The sequence below is a fragment of the Myxocyprinus asiaticus genome, chromosome 16, assembly GCF_019703515.2.
Source record: "Myxocyprinus asiaticus isolate MX2 ecotype Aquarium Trade chromosome 16, UBuf_Myxa_2, whole genome shotgun sequence".
Taxonomy (NCBI): domain Eukaryota; kingdom Metazoa; phylum Chordata; class Actinopteri; order Cypriniformes; family Catostomidae; genus Myxocyprinus; species Myxocyprinus asiaticus.
In genome coordinates this window covers 45,842,592-45,856,878 of record NC_059359.1, presented here as the reverse complement: position 1 = coordinate 45,856,878, position 14,287 = coordinate 45,842,592, and the positions used below count along the sequence as shown (strand labels likewise).

Here is a 14,287-nt window from a genome sequence, read left to right as displayed (position 1 = left end):
ATTAACATATGAACTACTGAAATAAGTGTGGTTTAGAATTCCTACTGGCCTGTCTATCTAATATAAAGTCTTGGATGTCTCTAAATTTTGTAAACCTCAATGAGAATAAAACTGAGATTGTGTTTGGGCCTTCTGAAGCCTCTAAAACAACTATCCTCGATTCTCTGGTGACTTGTCCACTTATGATAAACCATTTGTGAAAAACCTGGGTGTTTTATTTGGTAGTGCCAAATAAATTTGACAAACAGATTAATTCTGTTGACAAATCTATTTTTTTTTCTCCATCTATGTGTTTTTACTAAAGTTAAGTCTCTTCTTTCTTTCAAGAACTTTGAAACGGGTGATCTATACCTTTATTTCATCAAGACTTGACTACTGTAATTGTCTCTATATAATCAATCATTAACCAATCATCTCTTGCTCGGCTCCAAATGGTTCAGAATGCTACTGCCAGGCTCTTGAGTGATGTACGAAAATGTAAACACATTACACCTATTTTAATTTCTCTGCACTAGTTGCCAGTTCATTGTAGAATTGAATTTAAGTTATTACTCTTTGTTTTTAAATCCCTAAACGGATTAGCACCATCTTACCTCTATGATCTATTGTCTGAACACCAGCCAGTGAGATCTCTTAGGTCTTCCAACCAGAGACTTTTAACTGTCCCAAAGTCTAGACTGAAACTGAGAGGTGACTGTGCTTTTGCTGTAGCAGCACCCAAGCTCTGGAATAGCCTACCTATTTCTATTAGAACTGCCTTTACAGTACAAAACTTTAAATCAAAATTAAAAACTAATCTCTTTACTTTAGCTTATAAATCAACCCTGATCTACTGTGACATTTGAATGTATTTTGTATTTTACCTTGTTTTTGAATATGTATTTTTAATATACCTTTTATATTTGTCTACTGTAATTGTTGTACAGCACATTGGTCAACTGTTGTTGTTGTTAATTGTGCTCTATAAATAAACTGACATTGACATTGTCCTGAATGTCACAAACACTAATTTCCATTTCAGGTCACAAAGCCTCTGGAATTAGTTTGCATGGATCTGATTGGAAGCATACAGCAAATGAAACCGGCCACCAATATATTTGTGTGATGGTTAATCATTTCACTAAGTGGCCTGAAGTCTATTCACATAAGTCCCAGAGTGCCGAAGAGGTCACAGAGTGCATCCTTGATTTCGTTTACAAATTAGGAGCACCAAAGCAACTTTTAACACATCAGGGAAGAGAATCTGTAGCCAATGTTGTGTTGTCACGGTTCCAAAATTCCAGTAGTCAGTACTGATACCAGTGAAATTTCACAGTTCACGATACCAATTTCGATACCACAGCAAATACATGCTAATGTGACAATGTGCTATTGAACACATAAGTTTAGTCATTTTTAATAATTATAGTTTATTATTTTCCAGAACATGTTTTAAAGTTTAATTTGATTTAATCATCAAAATGGTGTCTAATCAATTAATTATTTTTCTGATTAACACTTTTTATTGATTCACACAATTGAAAAAGAAAAGCAAAACATATATTCACAGAATCAACATTTAACCCCCATTTTTCCCCTTCCCCCTCCCAATCCCCAACCCCACCCTGACCCTCAACAAATATCCCTGTGGTCACACTTGAGTATACATACAATATATATATATATATTTAAAAGAATAATCACACACATTAAAAACTACACCTCTCTCCACTGCCTCTCCCAGAGAGCCATCCAAGAAGGCCAAATAGCTGACCCATTTTTTAATTAATCTAAGTTGCCTAGCCTTCTACATGACATTTCCTTGAATGCTGCCACCCTCCCCATCTCTGTGCACCACTCTTGAAATAAGGGCGTTCCAGCCGACTTCTATCCCCTAAGAACAATCTGTCTGTCGATCATAACATTGGCTAGGACCCAATTTTTGTATGCATTTATCCCCTATATTAATGATCGCGCCATCGCCTAAAATACAGAGTCTGGGTCAAAATGAAATTTAAGTGCCCAATACATTACACATAAAACTCTGAACCCTCAACCAAAATTCTTGGATCTTAACACACCACCAAAAAACATAGGTTGTGTCCCCATCTTCTGATTGGCATCACCAGCAGGTGGGTGTGTCTTTAAGACCATGCCTATACAATCTAGAGGGGGTCCAATAGAATCAATGCAAAATCTTAAATTGCATAAGGCACACCCTTGCATCTCTAGATGTAGACTTGACCTTTTTTAGAATCCTAGCCCACATTCCCTCCTCCAATACCGAGTTTAGGTCTTTCTCCCATAATCTCTTGAGAGAAGCTGAAGCTCTGTCCCCCAGACACTGAATTAGCAGGGAGTAATACACTGATGCCTCATGACCTTTTCCAAAAGCAGTAATCACCACTGTGATAAAGGAGTGTTTGGGACATAAATCATTCAATCTAAAGAACTACACAACACTGTTTTGTACAAGATAAGTTTATTCATTTTTATTTTTCCACAGATCAAAGTCACATGGAAGGTGCACATTCCAGTGTGACTAATGTTTGTTATTCTCTGTATCTGTGGTTTTGTAAACAAGAAATCATGAATTGCAAGTAGACAAACAGTGCTTGGTTTAATAATAATGGTTTTCTTTTGTCTTACCTTCTCCTCTGAGCTTTCTAATAGGAGAGGCCCGCAAACAGGAAGCCACATATATACCATCCTGAGGGGGAGGAGTTGAATTGAGAATGTTTTTGCATTGAATGCATGTGTTTTAAAATGCTTATGGGGCTTTTGTGGTTGAAATACAGTATGATGAAGAAGATGCTATGATTGATGTTTGTAGAATAAAGTGGAAATGTTCCTAATATTAATGTTAAACTTAGCATATCTAGATTGTGATTGACTGAGGGTTGTCATTGGACTGTTTGAATATGGAGGGAAGGAGCCTCATCTATAAAGAAAGTCCAAATGTTTGGTGAGGAGGACAAAAGGGTGTTTTGCATCAAGTGAGATGGCAGTGACCGGAGTCTGATCATTCGCCACTGACCACATGATATTGATGAAACACCTAATGTTATCAGAAGAGCTACGGCCCAAATAAACCCCACATGATCTATATGTATAAGATGTCATAACTTGATTGGTTAGCCAAAATTTTTGGCAGTATTTTAACATCTAGCTGGATCAGGGAAATTGGACTGTAACTCTTACACTCACTTGGATCTTTGTCCTTTTTAAGAATCAGACTGATCCGGCATGTGTCATGGTTGGCGGAAGCTTTCCATTCTTTAATGATTCCGTATAAACTTCTAGCAAAAGTAGAGCCAGTTCTGTAGCATAAGATCTAAAAATTCAGTGGTAAAGTCGTCCCTGCTTTGTCCCCCAACTCAAAGTATGACTGTCTTGCCCTGAATAGCCAAAACTCCACCTTCGCGACAAAATAGTATTATATCTATATTTCGGGTCAATTCTCTGAGGCCATTAGACGACATTCGGCGCTTCAGCTCTGCCTTGGCACTTTTAATATTCCCTTCCAATCCACGTGTTCTTGTGCTTTGGATTTTTTGGTGAATGAGGCATACTGTATGATCACCAGGGCATGATCTGTGACTAAAATGTTTCCAATTGAACAATCAACAACAGATGAAATGAGGTACTTAGATATATTAAAAAAAATCTTATGGACTGAAGAAAAAAAATGTATAGTCCCTACCAGATGGGTTCAAAAGTCTCAAAATATCTGTAAGACTGAGATTTTTACACATCCAGTGAAGCGTCACTGTTACTCTAGGGGTCTTGCATACTTTTGTTTCACTATGATCAAGGTCTGAGTCCATCAAAGTCTCCTCCCAATATTATATCATGAGGGGTGCCAGCTGTAACGATGAGGTGATGACGATGATGTGATGAACCCAAGTGCAGTTTTATTTTTCAAACTTGGAATCCAGTAACCCTAACTATAAACATGAACTAAACATAAACATGAACTAGACTTGACTTAAACATGACATGACTTGACTTGACTTGACTTAAACATAAAATGACTTGACTTCAAATGATACAACAAAGTTACATTTACAATACCTGACACTAGACAATGGCAAACATGAGGGCTAAATGCAAGGACATGGGTAATGGGTAAACAAGACAACCAATCTCAAGACTAAACTATAAACAAGATAACAAGACTAAATGAACTTAAACCAATGAAAAGACAAGACTAATAACAAAGTAATCAAACAATGAACCAATGAAAACAAGACACATGAACAGGCAAATAACTAACTCCAATGACTTCGCCAGAAACACTCCACAAAATATACTCCAGCCGACAGGCAGAATAAACACAAAGAGCATGTAGATTCATCCACAAAACCATCCCGAAGGTGTGTTGCTCTTCAAAATAAACTCCAGTTGCTAAGCGGAACCAGCACAAAAAGAGCATGCAGAACCTTCAAACAGTCAAGCGAATGTTCAGTGAGCTGGTCCACCCGGCCGCAACATGAGCACCACAACACGACCCACTCACTCCACTGACTTTATGAAGGACATCGCTTGCTGTGGGCATGTGAATGTTTTAAGGCCATCCTTAGCATTTATTCTCAATTTGGCTGGGAATATCAGTGCAAAAGCGACCTTCCGTTGATGTAAAAGTTTCTTGCATTCCTTGAATCGATCACGTTTCTCTCTTGTCAAGTTCGCAAAGTCTGGGAACAAGAAAATGCTGTGGTTCTTCCAAGAAAGCCTTCCTTTACCCCTTGCCTCACGTAACACAAGATCTTTATCGGATGATCTCAGAAATTTGGCCAGAATTGATCGGGGCCTGTCCTCCTCAATGGATCGTTGTGCCGGAACCCTGTGAGCTCACTCGATTTCCAGTTTATGCCTGTTATGTCGAGCAGACTCGGAAAGAGCCCATCCAGGAATTCCACCATATTCTGTCCCTCTGCTCCCTCAGGGATTCCCACAATACGGATGTTATTCTGCCAGTTACGGTTTTCCATGTCCTCCAACTTCTCAGAGACATGCTCCAAATCCACACTGGTCACTAGCGGATTAGCAGATAATTCCCTCTCCGATGACTCCAAATAATCGATCCATTTCTCGACATCCCCCACTCTTGTGACCACATCAGTAAATTTCACCTCCATGGCAGTGATCGATCGACATATTACAGCAAGATCCTCCAAGTCAGCAATAATCTTCGTCAGCATTCCCGACATGTTCAACATCTCTCGCCTCATTTCCTGCAACTCTCCGACCAATTCGACTCCCTGGTCCGCGGCCTTCTCAGGGGTGTCAACCTGACAGGAAGGGAATTTATTTTCTATCTGAAATAGTTTAGCTTTCCCTCACAAAAAGTTTTGGGGGTTCCTTGCAGTAGCGTTCCTCGAAATTCCTTTATCCATTATGAAAATTTACCATGGTTTTACTACAGTAACTATAGTTGAAGTATTGTACAGTATTTGTAGTAAAACCATATTAACCACAAAATTTACAATGGCAGCAAATTTACAAACAGCAACTATATTTTAACCAAGATATTTGTGGTAAAACTACAGTAAAAATACTGAAAAAACAAATCTATAATAATAAAAATCACAATAATTCTGCCAAAAAAATTATAATAATAATAAAAAAAAGTTTTACTATAGTAACACCATGGTTACTTCATTGTACAAGTATACAAATTCAAGTTTTTAGAACCATTATTTCAACCATGGTGTTACTAATGATAAAACTAATGATAGTTTGCCATTGTTTTGGTTTTCCTATATTGTTACAACAGTTTTAACATCAATTAAATCCTGTGTCACAATTTCTTATTGTCCTTCCAGAGGAGTTGCTACATTGCCAGATGTAACCACATTGTTTATTCTAAATATTCACATGCATAAAAACACTGAATTTTATGCACCATGAAACAAACAAAAAGTGAACAAATACAGCAAAAACATGTACCATTTATAAAGTAATAATAAGTAACTGTGAATGACTTTCACAAACGATTACCACGTTACATGTCGAAAAACCTCTCTTTCCATTAAAAAAGCACCAATATTCCATTGCAATTTTCATTTGTGCTCCTTTTGTAATGAGCGTCTTTCCATATTCTAATTCAAATGATTTACTCAAAAAAAATAAATAAACATACATTAAAGCATGATTCTATCCTTAACGTATTCCCTTTACGTAGACACTGTAGCGACACTTAAAATGTCTGCATGTCACTATATTAGATTCATTGTAGAATTCACTTTTCATAATAATTCATATCACATTATATACTTCAGATTTTCATTTTGAACATTTATGTATTATTTCTTCATTTCAAACCCAAAAACTTATTTTTACTTGAAGTGTGCTTGAGCTGTTGTCTTCTTCTTTTTAATGCCCCTTAATTTGATATTTGTAATATATTGCAATAACATTCAAATGTTTTAAGTGTATTAAGTGTACAAATACTTTTAGGGCCACTGCATGTTTCTTTCCATATTTCAAATTGCAACCAAAGAAGAAACACACATTAAATCTTATCCTTATATAAGAAGCACATAAACAGGCATTTATTGACTTTGAGTTGAGATGTGGTCAGTCTCCCTAAACTCCAAGGATCTGAGCATTGGAAAATCTTCCCAAATTGCTTGATTCTCCTCGTTTTCAGCGGAACCCTGAGGGAATCTATTGAAGTCGTTAACTTCAGAAACACTCCCTCCGAGTGGCATATTCTCATAGGGTGGGGGACTTCTAGGGTTTTCCACCCCTAAGAGGGGTTGAGTGGACTCTGAGCGCAGGTAGACCGGTGGAGGGGACTGCTGGCTTTGATACGGACACCCAAACACAACAGTGGCATAAGGGATAGAGTCCCTGTCCTGCTCTGAGTCGTAACTGCTGAAGGCCTGCAATGAGTCGTGACCTTCAACATTGCTGCCGCTGTCATGTGACCACAGGTTCTCTTTAACATAATCACTCTTGTACTGCTCTTTCTCAGAGAGATCTAGAAGACTGAAGTGGGACAGATACACCAGCACAGGGTCCTTGTCATCTTTAAAGAGGGGCATGCCCTTAAAAAAAAAAAACAATGTTAAAATTAGTTTGATTGACATGGAGTTCGAGTCAATAACAATTTCCACCTACTGTGAATTTAACCTTTTGAGTTAAAGGGCCATTCAGTAGTTCTCTAGCTAGCGTTAGCATTGCTTTTCTTCGCGTACATTTAAGTACCGATGTGACAGTGGTGTTAGACGCTGTACTGCCATCTATCGACGTGGATCAGCATGATCGTCTCTGCTGTCCCCGCCAGCTCTGGAATATCATTTGCATCTGGAAAATGTCGGAGTTTGAGGTAATTTCTAAAGTTATTTATTGCTACTATAATATAATTTCTTTGTCTAAAAACAAATGTCAGAAATCAAGTGAACATGCTTCTACTGTTAAGGACAGATTATTATTGTCCCTCATATCAATAATCTTTGGAGACTGTCTGTGTTTCACGTTATTTCTAAAGACAGTTATTACCTTTCTTAGAGAACCACTTAGCTCGAAATAAACCTCAGTTATCTAGCGATACAGAATGTTATGGTAAAGGAAAGATTAGAATTGTATTTAATGTTCAGTTTTAGAATGTCCATGAAGACTGTATTTGAAGAACTTGTTTTGCTTCCAAGCAACCAAAGTCATGGTTTACACAAAATCCACAACAATCGCTGTGCCAAGCTTCTAAACAAATGAAGACGTATGCCATTTCATAGAGGTGGAGGTAGATGGGGCCCCCTTACTATAGCTGTGATAACAAATAAAATAAAATTACACGTGCATTTGTAAACACCGCTGAAAACTGTCCATTACTAACATACGTTGACTACACATGTAATTTTAAAAAGTTTGAGTTTTCTGTAAATTCCACTGATACTATTTTAGAGAGTGGTCTAAACAATGAATAATGTCTTACCTGTCCAACAAAAAAGAAGCAACATCGGCATCACTACTCATGTTTTTCTCCATCATCAAATCTTTCCACCTTGTGTATACTGCCGTGCAAAGGCAAAAGGCCGTAACTTCGTTTTTGGTCGAAAATGAGTTATTGATATTTTTGAGACTTTCAAGACCTCCTTTATCATGTGGATAATTATCTTGAGTCAATTCCGTTGTTTTTTCGAGAAAATAATGGGTTGTCTTAACAGTAACTTCCAAAAGCCCAAGAGAAACCAAGGCAGAACTCCGTAACTCCAATTACCGCTCTTTGACTTTGTTTTGGAACGCTCAAATTGAGTTAGGGTACTCTGCCTTTGTTTAGCCGTGCGTCAAAATGAAGTTACTGTGCCGGCATGGAGTTACTGTACTCTGCCTTTGTTTTTACATTAAAGTTTACCACGTTTAAATTACGGTGTAGCCTGTGTACTGCCATACATCTGTCATTGAAGCAATCTGACACACACGATACCTGAATAAAAGTGTAGTAAACAAATATTGTTGAGTGTTTTTCTATAGCGTTTAAGGGAAAATGATGGTTGAGATGGATTTGAAATGCCGACATAAAGGTCAAGGTAAGTAAGTGTGTAACACAAAAGATGCATTAGACAAACTAATTAGATAGATAGATCGCAATCTACTTCATTTAGCTAGCTAGCAGCCTATAGCATAAATAGGCTACTCGGCTATCCAATGAATAGGCTACCAAATTGCTCCATATAACAAAGCACTGTAAACAAGCAAAGACTGGATAACTTGCCAGAAATAAGTAATCGTAAATATTCTCAAAGTTTTTATTTTTTTTATTTTTATTTTTTTTCATAATGCAGATTATTCAGTCAGTGCCAGCCTATCAGTGACTGCTGTCAACATCAGTGTCAGTGAGTCTGGGGCTGCCCACTAGTTGCACGAGTGTGGACTCGATGCCATGACAGCGTAGCATGTAGCATGATCACACATAAAATCAATGGTAACAGTTCGCAATTAAATCTGTCCTACCTTTTCTGGTAACCTGATAAAATCCATGGCAATGAACGTCATCGCAGATGTTTAATCCACAACAATCCACAAGCATTCTGATTTCTGAGCATTATTCCTACTTGCTGGCGTTCACATCAATCCACAAGTCGATCTTTTAGGCTAGACTACTTTCATTCAATTCAATGTAAAAGCACTTAGGCTAACTTATGTCTTGTATCCTTTTACGTTAGTGAACACTGCAATAAATAAATTGGTTTCAAAACGGTATCCAACCACATGTATATCTTTTTGTCTGGATGTCAGTTACGGTCAGATACAGAAAAACAATAAATATAGTCACATACTCTATATTATAGCCTTTGAGATTGGCCAGTCCAGTCCACCAGTCAGAGAGCTGTGCATTGGAGCATGGTAGCTAAATTTAACCCTTGATTAACCAGCTGTGGCACTAACTTGTAGGCCTGTGGCTGTATTTATTATCTCTTATTCCAATCCATGCATTTTAAATTTGTACATGATTTGTTATATCTTTGCATTCCATTATTAATTAAATTATGTTTACTCATTAGAAATATGCTTATCTTGTATTTATTCATATAATTAAGTGTCACCTATCTGCAGTCAACCTGTTAGTTTTGCTGCACACCAATTGAAGGTATTCTTTACCGCTATGGAGGTATGTGTCATGTCTAATGTATTAAAATGCCATCAGAATACAACCAAAGCACAGGATAGCAATAAGTACATGGCTATAAGTAATTGTAAATCATCCAAAATAAATGCCATGATCACTAGATTTTATACAGGTGTTACTATAATGATTTTGTAAATGGTGATCAGCGACAAAATATTGATAATGTGGAAGTTACTGCCTTTTGCCTTGGCGTGAATTCTCACTTTTTGCAGACAATACAAAGGCAGAGTACAGTAACTTCAAAATAGGAGTCAAAAGTAAAGTTTGAGCTCAAGATTTTTTTATGTAGATAAATTTCATTACTAAAACATCTAATTGCCAGATTTTCAGTGTCCTACCTATAATACATTTGGCTGGACAACTAAAAAACTTTAAAGTCATTTTTCTCAGTTCCACACTCTAGCGAGTTAAGGTCTTTTGCCTTTGTAGGGCAGTATACCGTACTGATGTTTACTCTAGTTTTTTGCCTTTGCCGGACTTTCTGTCTTCAGACCTTTTTCGCTTCTTCGGCATTACAGCTACTGAATCTCCTGTTGTCTCTGCTTCTAAAGCACTATAATGAGTATGTTCCATTGTGTTCTTTTTGCTCTTCACGTCACCAAACTACACTGCACAAAGCATTGCTAAGCGTATCTATCTACACAGTCGGCAGCCAATGAGCACGAGGATTTTCTTCTTCGATGTTTAGTGAAACACAGCGGACCATGTCATTTCAACCTGGCGAAACATATTGAAGGGGTGACCCGCACCATGTATAATAAAAACGCTTTTTATAGAAAACTATTATGAGTACAGTCTTCAACTCATGTGAGTGTACACCATTCAGATCACTCATCACAAAAACACAATTCATTTGTTAATGTGTAAAATGTTTTAAATTAGCCCCAAATTACTGAATGCACCTTTAACTAGATGCAACTTGACTTCATTTCTATTTTCTAATAAAACATTGTTTCTTCCTTTTAAATTTCAGTTGAACTGGCTGAAATTTAGATAAAATAATAATTTAAAAAAAGAGCAGACACAGCGAAAATTATGTCTGCTTCTACAGTAGGTTGGCTGTCAAAATAAACTTGATTCCCAAAAGCTATGTACAATCACATGCGCAAGGAGAAATTACATATATAGAACAGGGTCCAGCTTATCAAACAGTATTAACAATTAAAATACAACTCAGATATCAATCACTCCAATCAATTATGAAAAAGTGATCTTACTGGCAATGATTCAGTTGTGGTCAACCTCTTAATACTACTTTTGGCTGGATCGGGAATTATGGGCCACAAATACATCTTCAACCTGTGACAACCAAACACAAATTATTTACATTTGATGTGATTTGATTACAAAATAAGCCTTGATGCAGCATGAGACATCTTATCGTATTTCAATTATTTTATCAAAATACACACTCAGATAGATGTGAACTCTTTTTTCATTTCATAATAAAATTGTTAAAACATTTTAAATACAATAAATTAAAATTAAATAAATTCCTTACAAAATGTTGCAAATGTTTTCTTTAGTTGTCATAAGAACAATCAGACAGTAAGTATACTGAAGAGCTAGTTTAGCCTGTTAACCGGCATCGTCCCACATATGCTTTTTTAGCATTTTTTACATTTGAAGTCAGAAGTTTACATACACTTAGACTGAAATCATTAAAACTAATTTAACCACTCCACAGATTTCATATTAGCAAACTATAGTTTTGGCAAGTCATTTAGGACATCTACTTTGTGCATGACACAAGCAATTTTTCCAACAATTATTTACAGACAGTGGGTCAGAAGTTTACATACACTAAGTTAACTGTGCCTTTAAGCAGCTTGGAAAACTACAGAAAATGATGTCAAGCCTTTAGGCAATTAGCTAATTGGAGTCAATTGGAGGTGTACCTTTGGATGCATTTTACGATCTACCTTCAAACTCAGTGCCTCTTTGCTTGACATCATGGGAAAATAACAAAAAAATAAATAAAATAATCAGCCAAGACCTAAGAAAATTTTTTGGAACTCCACAAGTCTGGTTCATCCTTGGGAGCAATTACCAAATGGTTGAAGGTACCATGTTCATCTGTACAAACAATAGTACGCAAGTATATACACCATGGGGCCACACAGCTATCATACTGCTCAAGAAAGAGATGCATTCTGTCTCCTAGAGATTAATGTAGTTTGGTGCGAAAAGTGCAAATCAATCCAGAACAACAGCAAAGGACCTTGTGAAGATGCTGGAGGAAACAGGTAGACAAGTATCTATATCCACAGTAAAATGAGTCCTATATCAACATAACCTGAAAGGCTACTCAGCAAGGAAGAAGCCACTGCTCCAAAACCACCATAAAAAAGCCAGACTACAGTTTGCAAGTGCACATGGGGACAAAGATCTTACTTTTTGGAGAAATGTCCTCTGGTCTGATGAAACAAAAATTGAACTGTTTAGTCATAATGTCCATCGTTATGTTTGGAGGAAAAAGGGTGAGGCATGCAAGCCGAAGAACACCATCCCAACTGTGAAGCTTGGGGGTGGAAGCATCAGGTTGTGGGGTACTTTGCTGCAGGAGGGAGTGGTGCACTTCACAAAATAGATGGCATAAAATCAAGGTATTGGTGTGGCCATCACAAATCCCTGATCTACCGGCAAGGCTCCAGGGCCAGATGGCTTTTCCATTGAATTTTTTAGATCTTATGCTACAGAATTGGCTCCACTTATGCTAGACGTTTATATGGATTCATTAAAGAATAGAAAGCTTCCCCCAACCATGACTCAAGCCAGATCAGTCTGATTCTTAAAAAGGACAAAGATCCAAGCGAGTGTAAGAGTTACCATCCAATTTCCCTGATCCAGATAGATGTAAAACTTTTGTAAAAAATTCTGGCTAACCGATTAAGTGAAGTTATGACAACTCTTATACACATAGATCAGGTGGGGTTTATTCGGGGCCACAGCTCTTCTGATAACATCAGGCATATAATCAATATCATGTGGTCAGTAGCAAATGATCAGACTCCAGTCGCTGCCATCTCACTTGACGCCGAAAAGGCTTTTGATATGGTAGAATGGGATTATCTTTTTAAGATTTTGGAAATAAATGGGTTCGGGAATACTTTTATTGGATGGATTAAGTTACTTTATATACACCCGGTAGCAGCGGTACAAACAAATTGATTAATTTCAGATTATTTTACTCTGAATAGGGGTACCCGGCAGGGTTGCCCTTTTTCCTCATTATTGTTCTGTCTTGCCCTGGAAACATTAGCAGCCGCGATAAGAAAGGATGGTGATTTTCCAGGGGTGGTGGCAGGAGGTGTGACACATAAGCTTCTGCTTTACACAGATGATATTTTATTATTCGTCTCCGACCCTACTAGATCTATGCTTTGCCTCCACAGATTTTTTCGGGATACAGAGTTAATTTGTCTAAATCCGAAGCTTTGGCGCTGACAGCGTACTGCCCAGTAACGGCTTTTTAACCGGGCAGCTTTCATTGACCCAAACAGGGCATTAAGTATTTGGCCATTTTATTCCCAGCAAATTTATGTGATTTAGTTAGAGTTAATTTTGGCCCTTTAATTAAAAGGTTTTTGAGCGATGTGGGCAGGTGGGCTTCATTACATTTATCTATGATTGGGAAGGTTAATGTTATTAAAATGAATTGTATTCATTGTACAACTACCTGCTACAGTCTCTCCCTGTCGATGTCCCCCTCTCTTATTTCAAACAATTTGATAGCACAGCGAAGTCCTTTATTTGGAATGTAAAACGTCCCAGGTTACATTTCAGTAAGTTACATAGGCCGATTGACAAGGGTGGGCTAGGCCTACACAAGATTTTGTTTTATTATTATGCGTTCGGTCTTAGACATTTGGCTCACTGGTCGCTTCCACCTGAGAGGGCCCCTCCCGGGTTTCTTATTGAACAAGAAGTCCTTGCCCCTATTTCGCCATTGCAAAGCCTTTCGATCAAACTAACCGGAGAAGTTAAGTCACACCCCGTTATTTCGCATTTGCACATGGTTTGGACTAAAGTGTCCAGAGTGTTTAATTCGGACATTTATTTAAATGTTGCCTCAAGCATATGGCTGAACCCTAAATTACATATGAATAAGTCCCCTTTCTGTTGGTCAGAGTGGATTGGGAGGGGGTTGACCTATATGAGAGTGGAGTACTGAGATCTTTTGATAATTTCGTTCAACATTTTAAAATTCCTAGATCCCAGTTCTTTAGGTTTTTCACCACCTGCTCTGTACTGTTTTTGGGAGTGGTGTACACCCCCCTAAAGTGGCAGATACTTTGGAAATGGTGATTACTGCTTATGGGAAAGGTCATGAAGCTTCTGTGTATTACTCCCTGTTAATTCAGAGTCTGGGGGATGGAGCTTCGTCTTCTCTCAAGAGATTATGGGAGAAAGATTTAAACTTGGTATTGGAGGAGGGAGAGTGGGCTAGGATCCTAAAAAACATCAGGTCTGCATCTAGAGATGCAAGGATCCATCTGATGCAATTTAAGAATTTGCATCGGTTCTACTTCACTCCCTCTAGATTGTATAGTCTTGGTCTTAAAGACTCACACACGGCGATGCCAGTCAGAAGATGGGGACACAACCCATGTTTTTTGGGTTTGTATTAAGATTCAGGAATTTTGGTTGAGGATCCAGCGTTTTGTGTGT

The 14,287-nt window shown here is 37.7% G+C and overlaps 1 protein-coding gene across 3 annotated transcripts in view; it reads right to left on the bottom strand.

Annotated features, from left to right (window-relative positions):
* Window positions 1–4,171: 4,171 nt before the first annotated feature.
* Window positions 4,172–14,287, bottom strand: part of LOC127453875 (granulocyte colony-stimulating factor receptor-like) — a 65,887-nt gene continuing 55,771 nt past the window's right edge. For all 3 annotated transcript variants that reach the window (XM_051720620.1, XM_051720621.1, XM_051720622.1), the window contains 2 exons: window positions 10,834–10,915; window positions 4,172–7,034 (listed from right to left, as the gene is read on the bottom strand). In XM_051720620.1, coding sequence (XP_051576580.1) covers window positions 6,537–7,034; window positions 10,834–10,915 — 580 coding nt within the window. In that variant the 3' untranslated portion in view covers window positions 4,172–6,536. The remainder of the gene's footprint in view (window positions 7,035–10,833; window positions 10,916–14,287) is intronic.